At 45.8% G+C, this 27,819-nt stretch overlaps 2 protein-coding genes across 4 annotated transcripts in view; one reads left to right on the top strand and one right to left on the bottom strand.

The window, feature by feature from the left end:
• LOC140702925 (uncharacterized) overlaps positions 1 to 27,819 on the bottom strand; it is a 208,957-nt gene that overhangs the window by 127,695 nt on the left and 53,443 nt on the right. The gene's annotated exons all lie outside the window — the stretch shown is intronic.
• Positions 1,099 to 25,982, top strand: LOC144582995 (regulator of chromosome condensation-like). Of its 3 annotated transcripts, none has more exons than XM_078382552.1 (10): positions 1,099 to 1,298; positions 7,356 to 7,425; positions 14,910 to 15,097; positions 17,027 to 17,206; positions 17,899 to 18,022; positions 19,335 to 19,457; positions 21,220 to 21,375; positions 22,515 to 22,634; positions 23,949 to 24,101; positions 25,343 to 25,982. In XM_078382552.1, exons 2-10 carry the CDS (start codon positions 7,368 to 7,370, stop codon positions 25,513 to 25,515), a joined length of 1,275 nt encoding a protein of 424 aa, XP_078238678.1. In that variant the 5' UTR covers positions 1,099 to 1,298; positions 7,356 to 7,367; the 3' UTR covers positions 25,516 to 25,982. The 3 variants fall into 3 exon arrangements, with proteins under 3 accessions (XP_078238678.1, XP_078238680.1, XP_078238677.1); XM_078382554.1 differs by lacking the exon at positions 1,099 to 1,298 and adding an exon at positions 1,752 to 1,954; XM_078382551.1 differs by lacking the exon at positions 1,099 to 1,298 and adding an exon at positions 2,019 to 2,332.

Genomic DNA, 27,819 nt, shown 5'->3' with positions numbered 1-27,819 from the left:
ACATCTTGGACTCCTGTAGGGAGTTCACTACTGTAGTAGCATTCAACTTTCCTAGAGGGCCTTCTTTCTATATTGCCAAAGAGAGGGCTTAACTCCTTCATGCGCCAGAACTAGGAATGATGGGATACCATGCACTGTCTTGTGTTATGCGAGATCAATTTAAACACTGCCCTAAGGTGTGGTTCTTTATACCCAGAAAACAGGTTCAGCTGCCTTCGAAATCAGAGAACACGCCCTGAGATTTGCAGGGCTGGTGCCTCAAAGTTCCCCTCCTTCAGGCATTACCCAGTACATGATTTTGCTTCTATCAAAGCATTTTGACAGGAGGGTTTTGCAGGTGGTAGCAGAACTGTGACAACATTTTTTCACAAATGGTTGATTTTGTTTTGATAGGAATGAGCAGCACAGGCCCACTTGAGAGTACTAACTTTGGTATGTCTCACTGTTGCTTCTGCTACAAAAGACCATTGGTATTTGCTGCGATAAGCATATATTCTGTACTGAGAGGAGATACATTCTTCCTGCTCAATGGACCTTTGTACTGCTGGATAAGGGAGGAAATGTTTTTTTTTCTCCTCCCATTTTTATTATGGTTGATTTTGTCTCTTAGGATTTCTTCTACCCTCTGTTCTTTCTGGCAGCATGGAGATGATTGGTTGCTTTGCATCATTGTTCAAACAGATGTAGAGCATAGCAGACCAAAGGTTGAGTTATTTAAGAAAAAACACTTAAGTATAGAAATATTAAAAAGGAACAAATAACACTCTGAAATGGTAAAGAAGCAATACTAAAAACAGTCAAAGCGGTAATGCATAACAGTCAATCTAAAATCCCAGCCAGTCACTGATAGGCAGCCTGCCTGAAAAGAAGGGTGTGCTTGTTTGCAGAAGGACAGCTTAGCTTCCTGTGGGAGGGAGTTCCAGAGTCTGGGAGGAGCAACAGAGAAGTCCCTCTCCTGTGCCCCCACCAAACGCACTTGTGACGGTGGTGGAACTGAGAAAGGCTTGAAGCCAGATTGAAATTGATCTAGATCAGGGATCTCCAAACTACTGCCCCTGGGGCCACATCCAGCCTGCTTTGCCTTTTTATCTGGCCCAGGCATAGGAAGGGGGACCCAAGCAATCCCCACCCCTCCTGTCTGCAAACCAAGCCAGTTTGAATCAGAAGAATCCATGTCCTTTGCTGTGGTTACATGACACATTCCCTGGTATGTGTGGTGTGGCAATATGTGGAGTTGCATGGATATGCCTTTGTTCTGTGCCAAACAGACTGACAGCAACCCTAATACAACTTTCGTGGTAAGTAAGATACTGAAGGTGTGGTTTTACCAGTTCCATTATCAAGATAATACGGTAGAAAAGATTTGTCTGCTTTTCCATGTCAGTTTCTCTGGAATAGCAGCAAGGCAGAGTTTCTGCAGTGGGCGATTTCCAGTGGAAAGTGGCCCAGGACATGTTTCGGTGTTTCTATTATTTTGGAACAGAAAAGAACCTTTTCAGCCTGGAAGTGTCAGCTGAGCAACTGTTTGGCCTCATCCAGCCCTTTCCACTTTGGGCAGTCTGGTCACAGCTGAAGTATCACTAACTGGGACAAAGTTGGGAGGAACAAAGACTGTCTGGAGAGGCCCCCAAAGATGAGGAATGTTGGCAGGTTACTTTTGCATGGCCTTGAACTCACTAAGAGAAGTTCCTGCAATTTTCCTACCACTGCATTAGTGTGGTGTAGTGGGAGTGGCTAGAGGGTGGAGAACAAGGGTTCGAATCCCCACTTGGCCAGGGAAACTCCCTGGGGGAACAGAGCGGGTAAAGCCACTCCTTAAATTTAAATATCTCCTTTACCTCGAAAGCCCTCTTCGGGTGGCTCTAAGTCAGTTCCGCCGTGACGGCACAGAAACCAACCATACACAAAAGGGGCTACTTCGCCTTGCGGTCCAGCAAGAAGCACCACCCCGAGGGTAAGCAAACCTGTAGTATTAGCCTTCGGTCTAGATGGGCGAGGGATAAATTTAATAAAATAAACATTCAGTTGCCTCGGAATATCCCCAAAGGGCGTCAGCGGGCTTTCCTTCCGGGCAGAAACGTTGCAACCTGCTCAGCAAACCCCAAAGGCTGGCGCGGCGCCTTCCAGACCGCTGGCGTCCTCCTCTTCCTCACGTTCCCTCCGGCATAAATTCCCGCGCGTTCGCTGAGAGAGAGCGGAAAAGGGCGCGCGCCCCACCCCGCCAGGGAACTGGTCTGCGGTGGCACCGCCAACAGGCGCCAGGCCGAGCGCAGCAGGGCTCCCCCTCCCGCGAGAAAGCCTTTCCCGGGTCAGCGAAGAGGCGAGTTTGGAGGTGAGTGTCTGAGGCGGCGAGGGGGTTGGGGGGGGGGAACCAGCCCGACGCGCATAGCCGGCCGGGAGGGGGGGGGAAGGGAGAAGGTGCCCCCTCAAGAAGGGGCACCCCAGCGTGTCCGGCCCGCCGCGGGCAGCCCTCAACTTTCCGGGAGGTGGAAGTGGCGGGAGAGCCCGGCCGGGGCTCCTTCCACGTGGGGCCTGGAAGGCGCGGGGCGCCCCCCCCCCGACAGCCGCGGCCGTGGGTCGAGGGAGGCCTTCTTCTGAGGAGGGGAAAAAAAAAGGGGGGGGGAAGGCAAGGCAAAGGAAGGCGGCGCGGGAAATTCAAACCCGGCCTCTTTCCTGCCCAGCCGGGAAGCTAGGAGCAAGCGGGGCGGGGGGGGGGGGGGGGAGAGGGGGGGTTCGTTGTCGGGACAGGAAGATCCCGTGTTTGGAAGCGGGATCTTGTGGAGAGAGAGCTGGCGGCCTTGGGTTTGTTTTGTTTCCGTTTTTAAATCCTGCCCCAGTTGGGAGAGGGTGGGAGCTCTTGCGGGGGGGGGGTTGTCTTGGCATGCTTGAAGGGTAGACGGTGGGAGGCCCCGGTTTTTAAAGGAGGTCATTTTAGTCCCGAATCTCGAGGGCTTGGGTTTGATTCAGTGAAGAACTGAAGCCGGTTTGTTTCTCACAGGGTGAGGTTTTTCCTCCTAAGAAATCCTTTGAAAAGTAAAGCTGGGAGGGGGAAAGTTTTAAAAGCGCTATCAGCAGGCTTGGCAAATGTTAAGGAATTGTAGAGATTGCCTTCTAAAACATGGAGATCCGAAGGCTTGCCACTTAGGCAACTTTAAGTCACCGAGGTGTTTTTTGGACTGCAACTCCCAGAAACCCCAGCAAGCACAGCTGGTGGTGAAGCCTTATGGGAATTGCAGTCCAGGAACACCCAGGTTACCAGAGGTTGAGAGCCACTGGTCTATTTATTTCTTTGTTTTTAACAAATATACCACCCTATTAGTGTAAGGCGCTATTCTGTTTACAGAACATGATAAATAAAACCAAACAAGAATGATAGTGAAGGAGGCCCAACGTCTTGTGAATCATTTTCTGGCTTCCTTCAGAGGAGCATGGCCAGGGAGTAACTGGTGGAGTGGGTAGATGACCTTATGGGAAAACGGTCCAACAAGTACCTCAGTCCCAAACCATGGAGGGCTTTATAAGTGAGAATTAAAATCCTGGCCCGGAACACTGTGGGTAGCCAGTGCAGGTGAGCAAGAACTGGGAAGATAGGATCAAACTTGCTGGCGCCAGCCATCAGTCTGGCCACGGTATTCTGGATCTACTGTAATCTCCAGATTAGCCTCAATGGAAATCCCACCTAGAGAGGACTGGAGTCGTTGATCTGGGAAATGACCCGTGCGGGCACCAACATCCTGAGGGCTCCCTCATCTAGATAGGGGCGGAATTGGGTGATGAGCCTTAGCTGGTTAAAGGCTGCTGTGGATGCAGCTGCAGTTTGGGAGTCCCAACACAGACCCAGCTCCAGAAGCACACCCAGGTTACAGATTTGATCTCTAAACAGGAGGCCCATGCCATCCAGTCTAGGGTTAATTCCACACAAACACACCTATCTGACGGCCTCCCCAGGAGCAAAATCTCTGTCTTGTCTAGGTTCACGTTCGTGCCTGTTAGTGCTTGTCCATTGCAAGACCAACGCCAGATATCGCTCAAGTGTCTGGATAGCATTCACTGCCGAGGTGGTAAAGTAGAGAGTTGTGTATCATCAGGGAACTGATGACGCCTTATTCATCATGATCTCTCCCAGCAGCTTTGCATGGATGTTAAAGAGCATTGGGGGTATAGATGACCCCAAGGTGCCCCACCCCAAGCTGAACTGGCTCAACCTGGCCATTAAGGAAGGATCAGAGCCAGCTCACCACCAATCCCCATCTCCGAGATCCAGCCTAGCAGGATATTATGGTTGATGATATTAAAAGCTGCTGAGAGATCCAGGGCCACTAAGAGGATACATAGATCTTCCTCTGTTGGCCTCCCTTTTGGTTATTGTACAGCATGATCAGTGCTGTTTCAATAGCTCGCCACGGCCTGAATCCAGACTGGAATGGGTCAAGGCAGTTCTCCAGGTAACCACCCATTGGATCACCTTGGCCATAAAGGGTATGTGGGTGATTGGTCTAAGTTATTGAGTTTGTCCCTCATTAAATGTCCCAGGGAATGGTTAACCATTTCTCAGTATTCAATTCCTAGCAAAGTCTGGACAGGGTCACTGTGAGTCTTACTCAGATTGACAGCATACCCTTATCAATTTTGATTTTCTCCTATTTTGCCTAAATCATCTTGGCATGTTGCTTAGCTCTACATCTCTGCCTCATGATCATTAAGAATAAGGATTATTTTGCAAAAGGAGGGCTCTTACGGTAAGAGTAAAGTGGAGAATGCCTGGACTTTTTAATTCTATTGCTTTTATGTGACAACATTATCACCCTAGGAGTGTTTTCATGTTATTATGTGAGATATTCAAGGAGGGGGTTGTCATTTCCCCACCACAGTGAGTTTCCGTGACTGAGGGGAGATTTGAACCCAGATCTCCAAAATCCTAGTCTGACACTCTGTTCATTCTCTAACAGAAAGAAATTTGAATTAGGAAGTGGGCAGGAGGCTTAGCCACTTAGAGACAGCCTTGCCGTCTTCCATAATCAACTTCTGTACAGTCCCCTCTTTGTTTCCTAACAGAGTTCTTATGCTTTCAACAGGTGCAGAACATCGCACAGTTGTGTCTTTGTCACAGAGGTCTGATATTGCTGGACCTTCACAACAATTTACTGAATTTTTTGGTGACACAATGAGTCACATTATTTATTGAATGAAGACTAGCTACTGTCAGCCCCGTAAAGGTGCTTCTGCCCATCTGCATCAGAATGGTGTGGAGTACTGTATATCTTTTTTTACATTGACTGGGACAAAAGATGAGCAAAAAAAGATCTGTTGAAATACCTTTTCTTCCTGCAGTGTTCTGTTTGTTAAAAGGAAAAAAAACATTCAGCAGGTGGTTAAACCTTGGTTTTGTTGACAGCTGCTCAGATGGCAATGCTATAAAGTGCCTAGTTGTGTCTAGTTGTGTTGATCTTGCTTCCTCTAATCCAGTTATTTGTGCGGTGTTCCTGATCATTAGGTTTGAAACTGAAATTAGTTCAAGCAACTCTGTGTGATGTGTCAAATCCTGTTCTCATACTCCTTGCTTTAAGAACATTGCAGTTGTCTTCTCGGATTGTGTCTGATACTTCTCAGGGTATAAGTTACTGAACAGGTGGCCCTGTGGTTAGCAGTGTACTGTGTACACTATTGTTCACGTTCTTTCTGGCCAGGAACCATGTCAAACGGTCCTGGGCAAACATGAACAAAGGGAGTGCTTTGCTTTTTGAAATGTCCTCAGTTAAACCAGAGGTGGTAACTGTTCTCCAGATGTTGCACGGTATCTCCCAGGATAGATAGCAGCGAGAGATTATAGGGACTTCAGTCTGAAAACACTGGAGCACAGAGTGGATAAAATGCAATGATTTTTAAAACTCAAAATGATTAAAATTACAATTTCAATTTTTAAAAAAGATGTATTTACATTTAAATTCCAAAAAATATGATTTTTAATATTTACAAATTCAAACTCACCCTACCAGACCAGAGATTCCACTTCTGACTTAGGCTCAAGTTTGCTCAACACTTGGGGAGCAAGAACTTTATTTAACGTACTGTGCCAAATGCAGTGTCACAAAGATTTGCATTCATGTAAAGCCAGCTGTCAGTCAGTTGGTTAGTGTCAACTGTCCTTTGGCCAAATTCTTCAGCAGTGGGGACTTAGGTTGTTCCTGTAAGTAGCCAAAATACTTGTATCAAGCCTGGAGAAGTGAGTAGAAGCTTCTGCTCAGCTTTTGTGTTCATCATTAGCTGTTCTTACCATGATCAAGCACTTATGTACCTTCTTAGGGTCCGGGGGCCTCAGAAGAACATAAGAAAAATAAACTGCATTTGATTTAATTAAATAGGCTCCTGGTTGTGGAGGCCAAGGTTGGGAGTTTGATTCTCTGGCTCGGTAGAGAATCTCTCGAGGTACACACTTTGAAATAGTGCTCTCACTTGTGTCTTCATGGAGAAGAACTAGTCTGTGTAGCCTTGGGCAAGCTATACAGTCTCAGAATACTCCCCCGGAATAAACAGTTTCTGAGCACTTTTTACCTAGAAAACTTTGGGAGGGGCCACCATAAGTCAGAATTGAATTGACATTATGTAATTATTATTGTGTTTTCATTGAAAATTCAAAGAGGTATTCCAAGAGGCTAACAATGCCCAAAGTCCTTCTAGCCCAAAATTTGGATTTATATCTGGAGCATGAGGGGCTAAGTTGTCCCCAACAGTTGCTCCTTGTTCCCTAAGTAAGTGATGGGGAATCTTTGTCCAGTCAAATGTTATAAATCAACTCTCAGATGCTACGGGTAACCAAACCACGAACCAGAAAAACCATCAAATCAGGCTGGTTTGGTTTGCAACCCAGTTTGGAGATCCTGTTTTGCTGAAGCAAAATGAAGCGGTGAACGTCCTTCTCCACCCACTTTCCCCATGTCATTGCTTCATCTTGTTTTGGCAAAACAGATGCCAGCCTACCTCCTTCTGCCTGCATTGCCGTGGAAGGGAAGCTGGCCCCACTGTTTCTGACCAGTGATGGCGGTGATGGTAGAGAAGGTGGCAGGACCAAGTAGGGATGCAACGGGGGGGGGGGCAGCGGGAAGGGGGCTGGTGGGTGATCCTGCCTGGCACAAACCTGAAAAAGAAACGGTTGAACCAGTCCAGTTTTTAGGGAATTTGCAACAGTTCATGGATAGCCACAAACCATCGGTTGTGAGGTTCAAGTGCATCTCTAGTATGGGTATATATAGTTTCATCCGAGGGCCTCTGTCCTATGTTTTAACCAGAGCAAGTGTTTTTAAAGGGGACATACTCATCTATTGCTTTCTTCCTCTTCCTTCTCCCCCCCCCCCCAGCTTTAAAGAAACATGCCAAGAAAACGGGCTTTGGAAAAAGAAGATGCTCTCAAAGTGAAGCGGACTAAAGGTGAGATGTTGCTCTCAGTCCTTCATGTAAACCTCTTCCAACGCAAGAACTTTCTCCATTTCTTTGTTCATTCAGTCCTTTTTCAGATTCTAGTTTTCAGAGTGTCCCAACCAGCATGCTTTTGTCTATCACTGGTGTTACATAACAGCACTGATGTTACCTGTCTGTCATGGGTTTGGAGGGAAAGTTCCATCCTATGGGGAGTGGAAGGCGGGACATCAGGAGGAGGGGCTGTACTGTATAAATATGTGATGCCTGTGTGGTGAAGAGGAGATGCTGAGACAGACTGTGAGACACTGGGTTGGGACGAAGCAGCAGCTGGGGAGAAGAAGCTGTTGTGGGAGTCTGGGTGTCTGACAGGGTACTACTGTGTGTCAGAGTACCAGCCTGAAAGGTTCAGGGGTCTGTTGGTTAGCCAGAACTGATGGGTTCAGGGTCTGTGCTTTAAGTTAAAGGTTCTAGGTGAACCAAACTGTATGCTTGTGTGTGTGAGAATAAGCCACGTTACTTTATTTTATTCACCTGATTGTTTTATTTACCCTGTTTGTATTTAAAATAAACTTTATTCTTTTTGTTGTTTAAAAATCCATCCCTGGTCTGTGTGACTTATTATAGGGAATGGTTGGTGGCAGCTTAGTAACTGTGTGATAGATCCCAGTAGGTCTGGGTTTGTCACATTGATTGGTGTCCAGCGTGTGGGATACGACTGGTCCAGTTGTCCAGCGGTCCAGCAAAGCCTTGGCAAGTGTGCCCAGAGCAAGGGGGGTCTAGTCAGGGACAGTCTGAGGCGCGTAGGTAATCTTCTAGGTGTACCTCACGGGGAGGTGCGCTAGTAGAAGAACGTGCCCACTGGGGAGACTTAGATTAAGGTGCTCTGAGGCAGCCTAGTTTTGGCGGGAAAAAGCTGAGGCAAATCTGCGTAGCAACAGCGAGCTAGCTTGCCAGCTGAGAGGCCCAGCAGAGGGGGGTAGGCTCTGACTCGATACTGTTGCAATTTAAGTGCTGAAGAACAGCAGCAATCTCTAGGGAGAGCTGGTTCTGAGGCAAGAAGAAAAAAAAAAAAAGTGGTCGTTTTATTTTGAGGCTTGACTTTTTAAAGCAGCCTGTTCTGAGGGGGGGTATGCCCTTGACTCGAAGCCAAGTAGCAGACATGAGTGAAGTGAAAGACCCCCAGATTGACCAAGGCTCTGAGGATGAATTTGGCTCAGTGCAAGGTGACAGCACAGGAGAGCAGGACCCAGAACTCAGAAAAATACTCCTAGCCCAACAGCATGAGCTGAGGGTGAGGGAAATGGAGGAAAGATTAGAGAGAGAAAGAAGGGAGGAAAGGGAAAGGCAATTTGAAATGGAGCAAAGGGAAAGAGAGAAACAAAGGCAATTTGAATTGGCATTGGAGAGAGAGAAAATGGCGTTTGAATTAAGAAAACTGGAACTGATGAACCAGAACAATAATAATAATAGGGATTCTGAGGGAGGCCAATTGTCTAAGGCTGACCTGAAGAAATTCCCTGTGTACCACAAGGGAGATTGTCCTGAGGTGTTCTTTTCCTTAGTGGAAAGAGCGTTTGTGGACTTCTCAGTGAGGGAAACTGAGAAGATGACCATCATGCGTTCTTTAATCAGTGGTAGCCTGGCTGAGGTTTATGCCGAGATGCCTGAGGAACGGATGAAAGATTTTGCAGAGTTTAAAAAACTGGTGTTCGCAAGACATGGGATAAATGCAGAGCAGCTGAGACAAAGGTTCAGGTCCCTCACCAAGAAGCCAGAACAGACTTTTACCCAAGTGGGGGCCCAATTGGTGAGGCTGCTTGAGAAATGGCTGTCGCAGGAGGGAACAGAGACCTATGAACAGCTTAAAGACTTGATAGCCCTGGAACAATTCTATTCAGTCCTGCATGGGGAATTGAAATTCCAGGTGAGGGAAAGGAAACCGAAATCTGTGGCAGCAGCCGCAGAGATCGCGGATTTTATCTCCCAAATAAGAAAGCCCTTGGGTGAGGGGAAATCTGTAGGTAAACCCAAAGAAACCTACAGCAAGTACTCTCAGGGACCAGGGAAAAGCCAGCAAGGGGGAGGGGCCCATGGTGAAGGGAAGCCCTCAGGCATGAAACCAAGCCCTCAGAATTTGGAGGGAAAACCCAAACAAGAGGAGAGAGAATCAAAATACACCAGAAAATGCTATTTCTGTCAGGGAAAGGGTCATCTGATCTCAGAGTGTGAGAAATTGAAGCAGCTAAAAGGAATGGTGCCTCAGAATTCTAGTGGGACCAAGCCAAAAGCTGTGTTCTGTGTCCAGAAAGAGCAAAGCTCATTGTCACAGAGGGAGCCTGTTGCCATGACTACTCAGTCTGGAACAGCTACCTCTGCTGATCAGGCTGAGGAAAATGGTCCTCTTGGGGAGGTAAAGCGCTGCTTGCTGGTAAAAACAGATTCTCAGTTGTTTGAGACAGCTGGGGTGGACGTAGGAATACTTGACCGTCAGTATAGGGGGCTGCGGGACACTTGTTCCCAGGTAACCCTGTGCCATCCAGATATCATCCCTAGGGAGTTTATAATCCCAAATGAGAGCATGAAGGTGGCAGGGATTGAGGGGCAGATAATCTCTCTGCCAGTAGCAGAGGTACCTGTCAACTTTCAAGGCTGGAGGGGAGATTGGCGGATAGCGATTTCATCGACTCTGCCAGCAGCCGTGCTCGTGGGAAATGACCTGGCTGAACATGTGAAACGGGTGCTAGTGATTACACGTTCACAAGCCACCACAGGGACAGTTCAGGGGGGTAATGATGAGCCAGAGACGGAAGCAGAGGGGAGTTCAGAAGCTGTGGTGGAAACCTTAACCACAGACAGCAGATTTGGACAGGAGCAAAAGGCAGACGCCACTCTCCAAAAGTGTTTTGAACAGGTGACTGACGCCCAGCTAACACCTGAAACCCCAGTGAGATTTCTGGAGAAAAAGGGGATTTTATATAGAGAAACCCTGAGGAATATCTCAAAAGGGGGAGATGGGATCAGAAGTCAGCTGGTGGTACCTGAAAAGTATCGCCCCATGATCTTACAAAGGGGTCACTCTGACATGTTTGCTGCACACTTAGGGGTGAAAGAGCCCCTTGATTTGATCAAACAAATTTGGGAGCAGGTCACCCAGGATGACCCACAAGACGTTGTGACATACATAGACACCTTGATGAATGACCTAAGGAGAAATCTAGAGCTGGCAGCAGAAAACCTGCAAGCTCAGAAGGTCAGACAGAAAACATGGTATGACCACAAAGCTAGAGAGAGGCACTTTGACCCAGGGGAGGAAGTGCTTTGGCTTAGGCCCTGCAGAGAGAACAAACTGCAGCTCAAATGGGCAGGACCATATAGGGTCATTTCCAAGATGTCAGACCTGAACTACCTAATAGAGCAAGAGGAGAACCAAGCAAGGAGGGTGGTTCACGTGAATGCCCTAAAACCCTACTACAGAGGGGAACAGAGGGTTTTATTCGCGATAAAAGCAGCTGAGAGTGAGGAAGCTGAATTACCCTTCTGGGAGGGTAGAGGGGAAGTAAAATACAACCCAGAGGAGGTAAAGATCAGTCCTGCACTCACCCAAGACCAGCAGCAAGAACTAAAAATGCTGCTTAGTAAATATCAACAGGTGTTTTCCAACAAGCCGGGGATAGTGAAGGGAGTGATGCATCGAATCCACACAGGGGATGCACCCCCGCAGGCAGTATCCCCATACCGAGTAACGGGACCCTATAGGGACAAGGTGCGGAAGGAGCTGGACGAGATGCTGAGGGAGAACATAATCGTCCCCTCTTCTAGTCCTTGGTCCTCTCCGATAGTCCTTGTGGACAAGCCTGATGGGAGCATTAGGTTTTGTGTCGATTACAGGAAATTAAACCGTGTAACCACTCCTGATGCCTACCCAATGCCCAGGCTAGACAACCTGATTGAAACCATAGGGGGTTGTCGGTTCATCTCATCATTGGACCTGGTAAAGGGATATTGGCAATTAAGAATTGATCCCAGGGATCAAGAAAAAACTGCCTTTTGCAGCCCTTTTGGTCTCTATGAGTTTCGAGTCCTGAGCTTTGGTCTCAGAAATGCACCAGCCACATTCCAAAGGCTGATGGACCAGACCTTGGCAGGGCTCAGTGACTTTACAGTGGCCTACATTGATGACATAGGGATCTTCAGTAATACCTGGGAAGATCACCTGATACACCTGGAGTTAGTGCTGCAGAGGTTAAGTGCAGCAGGGCTAACAGTAAAGGCCAGCAAGTGTCAGCTGGGTAGCCCAGAAATAAAATACTTGGGTCACATGGTAGGGGGAGGAATGATAAAACCCCTGGAGGCCAAAATAGAAGCTGTTCGTGATTGGCCTAGACCCAACACCAAGAAAAAGGTCAAATCATTTCTTGGGTTGGTGGGCTACTACAGAAAGTTCATCCCGAGGTTTAGCGAGATTGCGGCTCCGCTGACCGATCTGACGAGGAAGAAGGCTGATGACCGCATCCCGTGGACCAGCGACTGTGAGGCGGCGTTCCAGAGGTTGAAGGAGGCGTTAATCAACTATCCTGTCCTGCGTGCTCCAGACTTCGACCGGGAGTTTATCATCTACACCGATGCGTCTAACAGCGGGGTAGGAGCAGTTCTGTGCCAAGAGGATGAGAATGGTGACCAGCATCCAGTGTCCTACCTGAGTAGGAAACTTCAAAAAGGTGAGAGACATTTGGCAACCGTGGAGAAGGAGTGTTTGGCCATAGTCTACGCGATCCAGAAGGCCAAGCCTTACATCTGGGGAAGACATTTTATTCTGTGTACTGACCATTCACCATTGCAATGGTTAAAGACAATGAAAACCCACAATAGCAAACTTATGAGGTGGGCTTTAAACCTACAGGACTATGACTTTGAAGTGAAGGTGGTCAGAGGGTCAGTGAACTGTGTTGCTGACGCCTTATCAAGAAGACCTGAAGACTGAAGACGGCGAAAGAACATGGACTATATGTATATAATGAAAACAAAAAGTTAAAATGTACCTGGTTTTAAATTGGTTTGTATTAATAAAGGTAAAATTGATGTAATGCATATGGTAAATGTTTGAAATGCCTATTTGCTATGTTTAACTTGGAGTGTAAGTATATGTAAGTATTATAGGGTATGTATAACTGTTGTTGTATGTTTTATACAGGTTGTTTTTTTGGTGAAAAGCACCTTAGCTTTCCCCCTACAAAACAACTTATAAAGAGGGGAGGTGTTACATAACAGCACTGATGTTACCTGTCTGTCATGGGTTTGGAGGGAAAGTTCCATCCTATGGGGAGTGGAAGGCGGGACATCAGGAGGAGGGGCTGTACTGTATAAATATGTGATGCCTGTGTGGTGAAGAGGAGATGCTGAGACAGACTGTGAGACACTGGGTTGGGACGAAGCAGCAGCTGGGGAGAAGAAGCTGTTGTGGGAGTCTGGGTGTCTGACAGGGTACTACTGTGTGTCAGAGTACCAGCCTGAAAGGTTCAGGGGTCTGTTGGTTAGCCAGAACTGATGGGTTCAGGGTCTGTGCTTTAAGTTAAAGGTTCTAGGTGAACCAAACTGTATGCTTGTGTGTGTGAGAATAAGCCACGTTACTTTATTTTATTCACCTGATTGTTTTATTTACCCTGTTTGTATTTAAAATAAACTTTATTCTTTTTGTTGTTTAAAAATCCATCCCTGGTCTGTGTGACTTATTATAGGGAATGGTTGGTGGCAGCTTAGTAACTGTGTGATAGATCCCAGTAGGTCTGGGTTTGTCACAACTGGCTTGAAGAGATAATCACTAATCACTGGGGTTTGTCTCCTAAGTATGTTAGGGTTTTAGTAAAGGTGTATGTAGTTTGAAAAAACATTTATTTAGAAAAAGCTGGGAAGTTTATATTTGTTGCTTATAGTGGACCCTCGGCTTACAGACTTTTCAAGTTACAGACTTCTCTGGCTGCAAAATTTAGGTTCGACTTGCAGCCAGAGAATCGACCGACAGACCGGAAAAAGAACCAAAATGGAACAAAAAAGGACCGGTTACGGGATTAATCGGTTTTCAATACATTGTAGGTCAGTGGAGACTCGACCTACAAACTTTTCAATCTACAGCCACCGTTCCAATACGGATTAATTCCGTAAGTCGAGGGTCCACTGTATTTAATCATCCTAGGGTGTGCAATAGTTCAGTCTTTATTATTTTATTTCTGACCATGCAGTTCATGACAGGGGAATGGCACCCTTTGTGTGCCCTCCTTTAAAGTTGTCCACACCAAATCTTTCTTTCCTGTAATACAGTAGGACCCTGTATCCATGGGATCGGCATCCGCAGTTTCACTTATCTGCTGCCTGAAATGATGAAAATGGATGTAGGAGGAAGTAGAAGTCTGGGCGTCAAAAGGACAGACAAGTCTCTGGGTTGCCTACTCTCAAATTCCTCTTGGGGGTCCTCTGGGCTGGATGGGTGCTAAGAGGTGATACGTGGAATATGGGACGCCAGCACTTCCTCCTTCCATCAATGGCTGACTTGTTCCTTTCTCTCTCCATCCATTCACTCTGTCCTCTTCTACTTCCTCTGGTGTTGCACCAGAGAGACAGATGTCATTAAACTGAGCTTTAGACTTTGGGGAAGGATGTTGAATAACACTGGATTGGTTGTGAAATGTGGTAGGTTATAGAGCAAGCTGTTGCAAGTGAGGGCCCTCTCATCTCTGATGCAGTGAGCGCAAGCGCAACAGCACAGAGTAAACTTTTAGCAGCAGAGGCAAACATCACACAGAGAATTCTGATGTTTCTTGATAAAAGTGTGTGGAAATAAAGAGTGTCTTTTCTTAATAACATAAGGACTGACTTCCCTACAGGAAGCATTTAAGGGCCACTTGAGTCATTTAGGTAAAGAGGGAGCTACTGTGCCCAGTTCTGGACACCGCACTTCAAGAAGGATGCCAACAAACTGGAGCAAGTTCTTGTTGCCCTCGGAGGATCATGGGACTGGGAATCCAGCCCCATGAGGAAAGACTGGAAGAACTGGCCATGTTTAGCTTTAAGAAAAGAATACTGAGAGGAGAGATGATAGCACTTTTCAGAGACTTGAAAGGTAGTCATACGGAGTAGAGGCAGGATCTCTTCTCAATCATCCCAGAGTGGAGGATATGTAATAATGGGCTCAAGCTAGAGGAAGCCAGTTGACCGTTAGGCAGTACAACAATGGAACCAATTACCTCAGGAGGTGGTGAGCTTTAGTGCTGGAGGCAGTCAGTAGAAAATTGGACCACTCTCTGTCAGGACAGCTTTGATTTGAATTCCTGCCTTGAGCAGGAGGTTGGGCTTGATGGCCTTATAGCCCCCTTTCAACTCAGTTATTCTCCGATTCTGACTTGGGTTTGCAACAACTGCTCTTCTGCTTTTTTCTTCTGCAACATGTATTGAAGATTGCCTTTTCTTTCTTTCACTCGTGCCTTATTCCCCTTATCTAGTCAGTCATCCATCACACCAATCAAAGCCTGGGCTGGTACTGACCTTGGGACAAGGGGACCTTGGACAGCTCGGCCTTGGGCCGGATGTGCTTGCCCGGAAGAGGCCCGCCGTGGTGAAGCTCCCTGAGAAAATCATCCAGGCCGAAGCAGGTGGTGTTCACACCGTGTGCCTCAGCGAGACAGGCAAGGTGAATCTGAAACAACTTTCTCCACCCACTTTCGGATGATTCGTGGCTTTGGTAGTGTGTGTTTAGATGGCCAGCTGCTCTAGTATGGGAGCCAGTAACTTCCTTGGGTGCATGGGCTGATTTGGCCCACATTCCCTTGCAATTTGCTCTGCTTTTAAACAAAGCAGACACACAAAGCTGTACCCTGTGCTTTAGAAAAGAATTGCAATGGGAATCTCAAATAGCCTGTAAAATAAGACAGATGGATACAGTAAGACAGTGGTGCCTCACTTGATGATGTTAATTCGTTCCAGCGAAATCGCTGTAGATAGAAAACGTAGTCAAACAAAATTAAAAAAACCATTGAAACGCATTGAAAACCATTCAGTGTGTTCCAATGGGTTGAATACCTGCTCGTCCAGCGAAGATCCTCCATATGGGAGCCATTTTTGGTGCCTGTAAAGCAAGGAATCCGTCCTAGAAAACAGCAGGGGCCCATTTTCTTCAGCCAACGCCATTTTGAAACTCAACAATCAGCTGTTTGCTGATCATCGTAAAGTGAAAATCAGTTCCCGAAGCAGGGAACCGATCATCGCACAGTGAAAAAAAACCCATTTAAAACATTGTTTTGCGATTGCAAAAGCGATTGCAAAAACGTCAACGTAGAGCAGGGTAATTGTCCAGCGGGGCACGACTGTATTTGCTGGGGAATGGTTCCAAGCCTCCTGTCCATACTGGAAATAATGGATAATAGTGAATTATAGTGTGGTAGAAGAGAAAGAAAACACCAGAAAAATTATTTTCAGCTGCATTACCAGAACTTGCCACTAAAGCTAATCTCTTTCTCCCATGTTGACCTAACTCATACCGTTGTTGTCAAGCTAGACTAGACCATATGAGTTATGCATAATGTCCATACCTTGAGCTCATTCATAAAACAGATGATACAGATGTAGTTAATAGCATAAATAAGCAATAAGTACACTGCCGTCTCATTCTCCTGATTGCTTTCTTCCGGCCTTTTACTGGTGCAACACAGTTCTTGTCAGATTCCTCCACATACATTGTCCTTCCCTCTGAAAGTGGCTGCTGCTAACCTGCTCCTTTTGTATTTCTGCACTCCATTTTTCATACACACTGAGTGTGATGTGCATATATATCTTTCTTTGCATCTGCTAGTAGCTCAGAACACTTATTTAATTGAATCACCGTTTTTTCATGTATCCTTTGTTTAAACCCATTGGTTTAAACAAGGGTACAGAATGGTTTTTTGGATATTGTTGGAATGGAAAAGGAAGAATAGAGAGGAAAAGCTCTGAAGTGGAGAAGGCAGTTTGTTGTTTGTGATGAGCGGGTGGGTGGGAGCTGCCATCCATCAATCAACACATGGTCTTCACCATCCCTCCGAACATTTTGTAGTAATAATACGGGTGTCACGCATGGGTGGGCCCGAGTTCACCAGCTGAAGGCCAGTGGCTTAAGCTACAGGAGGACCCCCTTATCTGCAGGATCACTATCTGCTGATTCACTTATCCACAGTTTTGGAAATATTAAAAATATTAAAAGAAAAATCCTAGAAATACTGTATGTATGTCTAAAGGTGAAGTTACCAGAACTAGCCACTAGAGGTAGCCAGAGACCATGCTATTAAACAGTGTGTTCTCTAATTTGGGTTTTTTAGCATCTGTGATGAGGGGCTTGGAATTGATACCCTGCAGATAAGAAGGTCCTATACTGTAGTTCGAAGATGTGGAAGAGTTCCCTCTTCTTTTTCAAAACTCTTCTCGGGCTGCCGTCCTGGTCTCAGTTCTGTGGAGTTTAGCAAAGCTATGTTTTTATTTTACAGGGGCTGTGCTGGCTGTGGGTTTCTGAGTAGTTTTTCAGCTATTGAAAAAGTGGCAATATATTCTCTGGCTTTCTCCTTCGCTTCATAGACATTTTTGTTCACAGATTTACACCTTTGGCTGCAACGATGAGGGTGCCTTGGGCAGAGACACTTCAGAGGAAGGTTCTGACTCCGTCCCGGGGCTGGTTGATTTGAAGGAGAAGGTGGTGCAGGTGTCTGCGGGGGACAGCCATACGGCAGCGTTGACAGAAGATGGCCGTGTTTTCATCTGGGGTGCTTTCCGGGTATGTTAGCCATTTGAGTTTTGAACTAGGTTGGGTAATCTGCCCCCCCCCCCAATTATTAGACTCCCTTTGTCATCAGCCTTGACTGTTGTCAATAGGAATGGTAGTTAACAGACCTTAAAATGGAGTACTGTGGAGGTTTTCGCCCTCCAGAGTAAGATTTCCAGATTGGTAGTATCTCAGATAGTGAGGTATGGAAGTGAGAGCTGGACCATAAAGAAGGCTGACCGCTGAAGAATTGATCCCTTTGAATTGTGGCGCTGGAGGAGGCTCTTGAGAGTCCCCTGGACTGCAAGGAGAACAAACCTATCAATTTTGAAGGAAATCAACCCTGAGTGCTCACTGGAAGGACAGATCCTGAAGCTGAAGCTCCAATACTTTGGCCATCTCATGAGAAGAGAAGACTCCCTGGAAAAGACTCTGATGTTGGGAAAGTGTGAAGGCAAGAGGAGAAGGGAACGTCAGAGGATGAGATGGCTGGACTGTGTCATTGAAGCAACCAACATGAATTTGACCCAACTCCGGGAGTCAGTGGAAGACAGAAGGGCCTGGTGTGGTCTGGTCCATGGGGTCACGAAGAGTCGGACACGACTTAATGACTAAACAACAACAAAACTATCTCAGAGGTGACCCATGCTGCTGAGGAGCAGATTACTCATTGAATCTTTCTTTTCCTCATTCTTCTCTTTCAGGATGAGAATGGAGTCATTGGCTTACTGGCTCCTCTGAAGGGGGAGGAGGATATAGAGTCGGCAACTGGTAGCCCTATTCCTGTGGAGCTGCAGCTGGAGGTCCCTATTGTTAGAATAGCCTCAGGTTTGTGATAGGAAGTGATGCCTAGCAACATGTGCCATTCACCGTGCTTGCCTTCCCATAAATAGCAGCCACAGAAAGCTTGGCTCTTCATTTGCTTTCACTCTCTTTAGGCCAGGGCTGTTGTCAAACTGCATCTCCCCTTAGCCTTACTCAACATAATATTGGTAAGAAAATTGGTGGGACTTGCATTTCACCCTCATGCGGGTGAGGGGGCACTTTGACTGTTTGGCCATCTTTCTTTGAGAATAACTGAGTTGGAAAGGGGCTATCAGGCTGTTGAGTCCAATCCCCTGCTCAGTGCAGGAACCCAATAAACTGACCTGGCAGATGGTTGTCTAATTTTCTCTTAAATGTCTCCAGCGTTGGAGCACTCACCACATCCCAAGGTATTTGGTTCCACTGTCATACTGCTCTAACTGTTGAGAAGTTTTTCCTGATATTCAGCCTAAATCTGGCTTCCTGTAGCTTGATCCCATTATTATGTGTCCTGCACTCTGGGATAACAGATCCTTCCCCTCCTCTGTAGGACAGCCTTTCAAGCATTTGAAAAGTACTATCCTATCTCCCCTCAGTCTTCTTTTCTCAAGGCTAAACATGCCCAATTCTTTCAGTCTTTCCTCCTAGGGCTTCGTTTCCAGTCCCTCATCCATCCTTGTTGCCCTCCTCTGAACTTGTTCCAATTTGTCAGCATCCGTCTTGAAGTGTGGTGTCCAGAATTGGTCTAGATGAGGCCTAACCAGTGCTGAACAGAGGGGAACTAATACCTCGTGTAGCTTGGAGGCCATGCTTCTGTTAATGCATCCCAAAATAGCATTTGTCTTTATTTGCAACCATATCACACTGTTGGATCATATTCAGCTTTTGATCCACAGTAATTCCAAGATCTTTCTCACTCATAGTATCCATGTAGTACATGGGCAACCTTCATAAGAAGCATCCAAACGGCTTAAATACCTAAGTCTTGAAATAAGGGGAAATCTGTTCTTCTTTGCCCTTATTAACTTTATTTATGTATTATTTTATATGCGGTTCTTCTATATAAGAACACTTAGAATGGTATATTCCATATAGCAAATACAGTATTTCATATGCCAAGTATAGAATTATAGGTGTCTCTCTTGTAAGCTTCTGACTGTCTTTGAAGCACAAATAACTCTTGAGAGAGCTTAAGTGCTCCAACTAAAATTACCAGCAGTCACGTTTACCACAGCATTGAATCTAACAGAATATTGCGGAAGGATCTGGAGAATAAACCCTCCAGAAAGGGGAACCCGGCTTTCTACCTCCACTCCTTTTCTCTTTCCTTTTCCAGGAAGCCATCATTTGGCATTGGTGTCCACGACAGGGAACTTGTACACGTGCGGTTGTGGAGACAATGGCCAGCTTGGCCGAGTGCCCCAAATCTTCGCCATGCGAGGGGGAAGAAGAGGTTTGGGTAAGTTGCTTGCCTTGAGCTTTGCAGTGTTGCTTTGAGATAGGAATAGGAAGAAACCTTGCTTTTGCTGAGTGTGTAGCTCATACAGTGGCTCTTGGCAGCGGGTTTTCAAGGATTCTCAACTCCCCTGAGAGATCTTGACTCTCAAAGACCAAATGTGTACTTGGTTTTTGCAGTTACTTGGGCTGAGGTGTAGATGTTTGTATTTTTAGTGGGGGATTTCTAGTGGATGGGGAGTGTTTGGGGAATGTTATGTGTGTGCATGTGTCTGGTCTCTGGGTGTCTGTGAATTTCGTTATATACTGTGTATATACTTACAATGACAATAAATTATATTATTATTATATAGTTTTTCTAATGCTCCTGTCTCTGCACAAAACTAGTTTGTTTTTTTAAAACAAAGCATGCACAGAGAGCCAGCACAACAAGATGAGCAATGGATGACAAAGACATCATCAGTCTGTCTAGTGCTATTGCTTTTACTAGCTCATGCAACAATCAATGCATTTTCCAGTAGGGTACATTTTACAGTAACACTTGCAAAACATGCGGATTTTCTCTGACTCTTTTCAGAAGAAATACTTGTCTCTTGTTGTACCTTGCATTGAGGAGAAAGATTTATTTATCTTTCTTGTACTTACGTTGCATATAGAAAGGAACAAATAAGATCCAGGTGTCCACAAACCAACAGAAAGACACACAACAAATCATCAGAGGCAAAACCCAGGCATAAGATTCAATGAAAGCTGACCCAGAAGTTTAGGTTTAATAACCATACATATTGTCTGCATGTATGAATGAATGTGGAAAGACATGAGGTCTCTGAGTCCATGTAAGTAGAGGGTGGGCATTTAGGGTTCCCATCTGTTGTTTACAACCTGGCTGAAACAGTTAATAGTATTGAATGAGACAGAATTGATGGCCAGAGAAAAGATGGAATTGGCTTTGCTACATTCATTCTTTTATTGGTTCTCAGGGCCATGCATCTGTTGTTCTTAACAAAATAAAAAAGAGCTTTGCTGTATCAGTTCAAGGGGTCACATGGTTCATTTCCAGCATTGTCAAAGGTGGGGTCCAAGGGTAGCTGAAGTATACATTTGGAGGCTCTTTTTCCTAGTTTGTCAGCAGCTTTCAAGAGCGACCCCTGAATTTTTCAATATTATTATTTATTTATTTTTTCAAAAGTTTTTAAAATCCCCAAAGGGTGGGCTTACCCTACAAAAGAGAAGTGACTGAACAGGTACAGTATTCGTGTCGTGCTGTGGGGTGGAAAAATAGGAAAGCAAGTTGCAGAGGATAAGATTGTAAGGAACCCACCCCCTGGCCCTCTTTCCTCTTGTGGCACTGTCAAACAGGTGTGGTTGTCTACATTCTGTTGAAGACTCTTTTTTATAGTATATTTGAAGCCACCTAGAGTGGTCTTATAGGCCAGATGGGCGGGGTATAAATCAAGTAAATAAATAAATAAATTTCCCCCTCACGCTTGCTCAGCCTTGACAGGGCCTAGATCCTAGGGTTGCTTCCTTGGAAGGAATTCAGGTGGAAGAAGCTTTCTGGAAGACACAGCTATTCGTGGAGAGAGAGCGAGAGACAGAGACTCTCTCTCTCTCTGTCTCTCTCTCTGTCTCTGTCTCTGTCTGTCTCTGTGTGTGTGTGTGTGTGTGTGTGTGTGTGTGGTGTGTGTGTGAAAACCTTTATTCCCTCCCTCCTATTCCCTCCTATTGACTTGATCCCCTTCTAAACCTCTTCTCACGTGTCCCAGAGCGGCTGCTGCTCCCACAAGCCGTCACCATCAAACAGAGAGGCTACAAGACGAAGGGACACATTCGGGACGTCTTCTGTGGTTCCTATTTAACAATTGCCATCACCGAAGAGGGCCACGTCATTGGGTTTGGCCTTTCCAATTACTACCAGCTGGGTGAGTTGCTTCCAGAACCAGCGGGTGAGACTTGGGGTGCACTGAGTGATCTAACATCGGATCTGGTCCTTTAACAATCCCAGATCTGTGCAACAGGAAGGCGAGATTGGTGGGTGGGCTTGGTTGCTCTTGCCCTGGGGAGATGCCCCACAAGACAGATCTTGGACCTGCTGGCTGGGCGATTCTGGCACCCGTCAGCCAAACCAATTTTTACCCCTAGACTGTGACGGAGAATAGAAATGCAACAGCCTTTCCCCAACAACCGTTCCAACAGTGGGGAAAAAAAGGCCCAGCCCAGCCTTTCCTAACTTGGTCCCCACCAGGTGGTTGAATGACAGCTTCTGTCAGGCTCCGCGGCATTGTGGGACCATCCTTCGTTTCTTAAAGTTCAAGTGTACAAATTGCGTTGAAGTACTTTGAACACTTGAAAGCATTGTAAAAATGGGACTTCAGCCTTGTGCATCAACCCACAAAATTTACTTACCTAAGATCGTCCCCACACGCACACATTCCTCCACCACCACTGACTTGTTTGGGACTGGCAGAGGAAGATTATTCTTCCCTTACCTGTTCTGAATACAGTCGTGCCCTGCTTAACGATTACCCCATATAACGATGAATTCGCTTCACGGCCATGTTTTTGCGGGATTTAATGGGATTTTTTTGCTTTGTGATGATCGGTTCCCTGCTTCGGGAGCCGATTCTTCGCATTACGACGATCAAAACAGCTGATCATTGGGTTTTCAAAATGGCCGCCAGCTGCTCAAAATGGCTCCCCGCTGTTTTTAGGACCCATTTTTCACAAGACAAGCACCCCAAAATGGCCGCCGTATGGAGGATCTTCGCTGGACGAGCAGGTATTTCGCCCATTGGAACGCATTAACCAGTTTTTAATGCGTTTCAATGAGGTTTTTAAATTTCGTTTGACGATGTTTTTGCTCTACAGCGATTTCGCTGGAACAAATCAACATCATCAAGCGAGGCACGACTGTACATTGATGGATCTCTGCAGACATCGCTCTTAGCCAGCCCGCTCTTCCCGTGTGTAGAATTCTCTCCTTTGGTGGCCAAGTGCTTCATCTGTACTAGTTTCTTTCTCATTCAGCATTAACCTTCCTGTATTTCCTTGCTAATCTCAGGTTCTCAAGGAATTGACACCTTTTATTCCCCGAAGATTCTGACAGCATTCAAGAACTCCACCAAATCCTGGGTTGGGTTCTCAGCTGGGCAACATCACACGGTGTGCCTTGATTCTGAAGGTAAGGTGCTCAAAGGGCTTTGGTGGCATTTGGCAATATTTGTTGCAGGGTCTTGAATTTGTGGTTCAATTCCTCCAGCTGCACAGCAGATGTGCAGGGATTCAGAGAGCAGGTTTTCCCCAGAGTAGTCCACCCTTTTTTTACCCGTCATCAACTGGCACTTACAGTCTCAATAGCCCCCTCTGAGACATTATTAGGAGAAAGAGTAAAAATGTCTCGTGTATGTACAGGGAACAGATAACAGCAAGCTAAAGCAAAAAGATCTCAACAGACTCACTGCTTTCAACAGACTTTAGAGCGGGAAAGAACTCAGAACAGAGAGAAAGGGCTCTCCTTGAATTCAGAGGCAGGGAAGAAACTATTGATTACTGCTGTTGGTGATTGTCACCCCAACCTGGAAAGGTCCCTCCCAGCCACACCTACTAGAGGAAACCTGGGAGGTTGCAAAAATCCCTACATTCTGGAGAAACGGAGTTGTAAGATAGCTGGTAAAAGTGGGTGGAGATGTTTTGCCTTGGTGGAATTGGGGTTTTGAAATATGGGCTTCTCATCTGTATAGTTCAGTTGTTTATGTATCTGGCCTTGAAGCCAGAGGTTGCGAGATCAGCTCCCCACTGTGCTAGACTTGATGATCCATAGGGGTCTTTTCCAGCTTTGCAGTTCTAAGATTGTGATTATGATCTCATCGTGGGGAATGGGATTATTTCTTTACGATCTCAAACAGAGTTCAGAAAAGTTGCTTTCTCAGAACATAACTATCTGGAGGGATTCTGGAAGCTATAGTCCAAAAATGTGACTTTCCCAATCTCCAGTGGCTTTTAGGCATGGCGGGGGTTCACTACAGCTAGCAGGACTCAGCAGGAGTACCTAAAGTTAAAATTCTGTAAGTTTAAGCCAGAAAAGCAAAGTTCTCAAAGCAATTTCAGAGTCCTCGCTTGTTCCTTGCTGTCTTTCTTCAGACAGTCATTAAAGCACGGATGTGGCTAGAGTTTTTGAAACTCCATGGGGACAGCTAAACATGATAAGAGCACTGGTAGTTTTTAGAGTGGCACCCTCTACAGGACCTAATGAATCACCAGTGAGGATTTTGAAATTTGATTTGATTTTTTTTAAGTAAAATTGCTAGAATTCTAACTGGGGTAATTCCTGCTCAATTCTGGCAGTTATATAATGAATTGGGGGAGTGGAATCAGAAAATCCCACACATAGGCTTCTGCTGTATCCCTGCTGTTTCTGATTTTCCATCAGACCTTACTGTCCTTCTCCTAATGGAGTGATCTGTGGGTTGTCTCTTTTTCTGCTGCCTTTGAACAGGAACGGTATATAGTCTGGGCAGGGCAGATTATGGCATGTTAGGCCTGGGAGAGGGAGTTTCGGAGAAGAGCACCCCGACCATCATCCCGGGACTGCCAAAATCCTCTTCTGTAGCCTGCGGAGAACGAGTCGGCTATGCGGTCACCGAAGACGGTGAGTCTGAAACAAGCATTGGGTTATTTGGGCATGTTGGTTAGAGTGCTAGACTGGGACTTGGGAAATCTAGGTTCTTAGTATTCCTGGTCATCTCTGGCCAGTCGCATTCTTCCTCCTTCAACATGAGCTTCCTCGCTAGGCTGTTGTAAGAATAAAAGTAGGAAGGCAAGAAGCCGTGTGCACCACCTTGAGCTCATTGGAAAGGAGGTAGAAGATAAATGAAGACTGTGAATATGTGAAATGTTAATCTGGTTTCCATCTGATATTGATTAGAATCCTCAGCGTCAATACACTAGGAACCTCCCCATCCATGGGATCAGTATCCACTGCCTGAAAATACTAAATACAGTGGTGCCTCGCTTGACGACGTTAATTTGTTCCAACGAAATCACTGTAGAGCGAAAATGTCAAACGAAACCAAAAATCCATTGAAATGCATTGAAAACCGTTCAATGCGTTCCAGTGGACTGAATACCTGCTCGTCCAGCGAAGATCTTCCATATGGTGGACATTTTCTGGTGCCTGTTAAGCGAAAAAGCCTTCCTAAAAACAGCGGGGAGGCATTTTGTACAGCGGCAGCCATTTTGAAACCCGACAATCAGCTGTTTGCTGATCATGTAAAGTGGAAGAACCCCATTTAAACCATCATTTTGTGATTGCAAAAGCGATTTCAAAAACCTAATTGTACAGCGATTTCCTCGTTAAGCTAGGCACCACAGTAAATCCCCCCAGAAATATGTGTTTATATGCATTTCCAGGGTGTAGTTACCAGAACTTGGCCAACAGAGGGAGCCAGAGACCATGTAAAATTTAAATTAGATACTTCTGTGTTTTTCAGCATCTGCAGGGAGGGGCTTAAAGCAGATACCCCGAGGATACCACAGTCCTACAGTACAATCCCCAGTGTATTTATGCAGATTAAAAGAGGGGTGTGGGAATAAAAACGTAGACACCGGTCTTACTTTTTTTAAAAAAATAAATACTGATTCAGGCGCTGGATATGCAAAATCTGAGACAGGAGGTTTCCCCCCCCCCCCCAGCTTCACTCTGAGATGTCAGGGCTTAATCCAGGGACCCTCTGCAAGAAAAGCAGCAATTATTACTTTATCGGTGGTAGTAAATATCACTTCCTTAAGAATCATGATATGAAAACAAAAAATCAACAATAAAACCAAATTTAAAGCAGTGAAGAGACCTTTCTAATTGTCATCCTGTTTCTGTCCTTCCTCCCTCTGAAGGCCGAGCCTTTGCGTGGGGCATGGGGTCTAACCTCCAACTTGCCACAGGAGACGAAGAGGATGCCTGGAGCCCCGTCCAGATGTCTGGCCAGCAGCTGGAGAATCGTACCGTCCTCTCTGTGACCGGCGGAGGACAGCACACGGTCTTGCTTGTCAAGGACCAGCAAAGTTGACGAACATGCAGTCCCACCAAGCACCATCCAAGGGATACCGGCTGCGGGTCTTCAGGGATAAGGGTCTCAGAAAACTGGCTTTCCTGGCCTCCTACGGGCAGAAAAAGGCTACGGATATTTCTGTGGAGGAGAATATCAGCTGATATAAAACATCTGAGATGCTGCGATTTGTTCAAATATAAAATGACTTTTGTCCTCACTCCTGAAGTACTAGTGGTTGGAACATAGCCTTCTATAGATAGATATTTTTTGTAAACAAATTTAAGAGACTAATTTCTCCTCTAGGAATACACGCTTTTCCATCCTGTCATTTTTCGTGCATCTCCTTGCCATGTATTTAAAAATCTCCAGAACCTGTTTTGGTTTTCTTGTTTGCCTACTAGATTTTTCCTTCCTTCGTTCTTTCCTTATTTTAAATACTTGTTTCCCCCCCTAAATACAGAAAGTTAGCATTTCTGTGGTTTTAATATTCATTGTCTGTTTCTTCTTGCTGAGAGAGTAACCATGGGACTCCTTCACCGTTCTAATTTAGGTATAATTTAGGCTGTGTTCACTTCTCTTGGGTCTGATCAAATAATGTAAGGAGCTAACGCAACATTGACGCAGAACCATTAGGGAGTTGGACCCGATGGCTTCTTGAGTAAGATGCAAACGTTTGCATGGGTCCGTGCTGATGGAGACACCTTAAAGTCTGACTGAGAGCTTGGAAAAATGATGGTGTGGGATGTAACCTCTGCTTGTGGCCGAACAGGGAAGTGATTTTTGCAATGTCCATAGAGAGGGAAAACTCAAGTGGATAGGGCAGATATTTGGAAAAGGGGTGCTATTTCTGCCCTTTGAAAGACCTGGAATACCTCAAGCCCACCTTTCCTGATCTGATGCTGCAGTGGTGGTTGGGGAAAACCACTTCCGTTTGTGACAAACCCAGACCTACTGGGATATGCCACAGTTTAACTAAGCTGCCACCAACCATTCCCTATAAGGAGTCACACAGACCAGGAATGGATTTTTAACAAATAAAAGAACAAGGTTTATTTAAATAACACACAGGGAAAATAAAATGATCAAGTGAATAAGATACAGTAACGTGGCTTAGTCTCAATCATACATGCACCAGTTTGGTTCACACAGAACACCTTTAAATAAAGCACAGACCCTGAACCTATCAGTTCTGGCTACCCATACAGACACCTGAACCTATCAGGTAGGTACTGACTGACACACAGTAGTACCCTGTCTGACACACAGACTCCCACACCAGCTTCTCCTCCAGCTTCTTCTTCTCCCTTCACACAAGCTCCACATATATATACAGTACAGCCCCTCCTCCTGATGTCCCGCCTTCCACTCCCCATAGGATGGAACTCTTCCTCCAAACCCATGACAGACAGGTAACATCAGTGCTGTATGTAATACCTCCCCTCTTTATAAGTTGTTTTGTAGGGGGAAAGCTAAAGTGCTTTCCTCCAAAAAACAACCTGGATCCAAAACATATAAAAACAGTTATACAATAACATACAATACCATACTTACTCTAAGATAAACATATCAATTAGGCATTTAAACATTTACCATTTACAATACATCAAGTTACCTTTATTCATACAAACCAAGCATGTTTAATAAACAGATACATTTAACCTTTGGTCACCAAAATATATACATAGTCCATGTTTCTTCGCCATCTTCATTCTTCGGGTCTTCTTGACAAGGCGTCAGCAACACAGTTCACTGACCCTCTGACCACCTTCACTTCAAAGTCATAGTCTTGCAGGTTTAAAGCCCACCTCATAAGTTTGCTATTGTGGGTTTTCATTGACTTTAACCATTGCAGTGGTGAATGGTCAGTGCACAGAATAAAATGTCTTCCCCAGATGTAAGGCTTGGCCTTCTGGATCGCGTAGACTATGGCCAGGCACTCCTTTTCCACGGTTGCCAAATGTCTCTCACCTTTCTGGAGTTTCCTACTCAGGTAGGACACTGGATGCTGGTCACCATTTTCATCCTCCTGGCAAAGAACTGCTCCTACCCCGCTGTTAGACGCATCGGTGTAGATGATGAACTCCCGGTCGAAGTCTGGAGCACGCAGCACTGGATAGTTGATGAGCGCCTGCTTCAACCTCTGGAACGCCTCCTCACAGTCGCTGGTCCACGGGATGCGGTCATCAGCCTTCTTCCTCGTCAGATTGGTCAGCGGAGCCGCAATCTCGCTAAACCTCGGGATGAACTTTCTGTAGTAGCCCACCAACCCAAGAAATGATTTGACTTTTTTCTTGGTGTTGGGTCTGGGCCAATCACGAACGG

Source organism: Pogona vitticeps, chromosome Z, assembly GCF_051106095.1.
Source record: "Pogona vitticeps strain Pit_001003342236 chromosome Z, PviZW2.1, whole genome shotgun sequence".
Taxonomy (NCBI): Eukaryota; Metazoa; Chordata; class Lepidosauria; order Squamata; family Agamidae; genus Pogona; species Pogona vitticeps.
The sequence above is the reverse complement of the archived record's forward strand: the minus strand, read 5'-3'. Positions and strand labels throughout refer to the sequence as shown.

Excerpts from the sequence above, each read along its gene's own strand:
- LOC144582995 (XM_078382552.1), top strand. The coding sequence starts at position 7,368 with ATGCCAAGAAAACGGGCTTTGGAAAAAGAAGATGCTCTCAAAGTGAAG. Across the intron at positions 15,098-17,026 it reads GCCTCAGCGAGACAGGCAAG|ATTTACACCTTTGGCTGCAA; the intron begins GTGAATCTGAAA and ends TTTTGTTCACAG. Across the intron at positions 21,376-22,514 it reads TTCCAATTACTACCAGCTGG|GTTCTCAAGGAATTGACACC; the intron begins GTGAGTTGCTTC and ends TGCTAATCTCAG.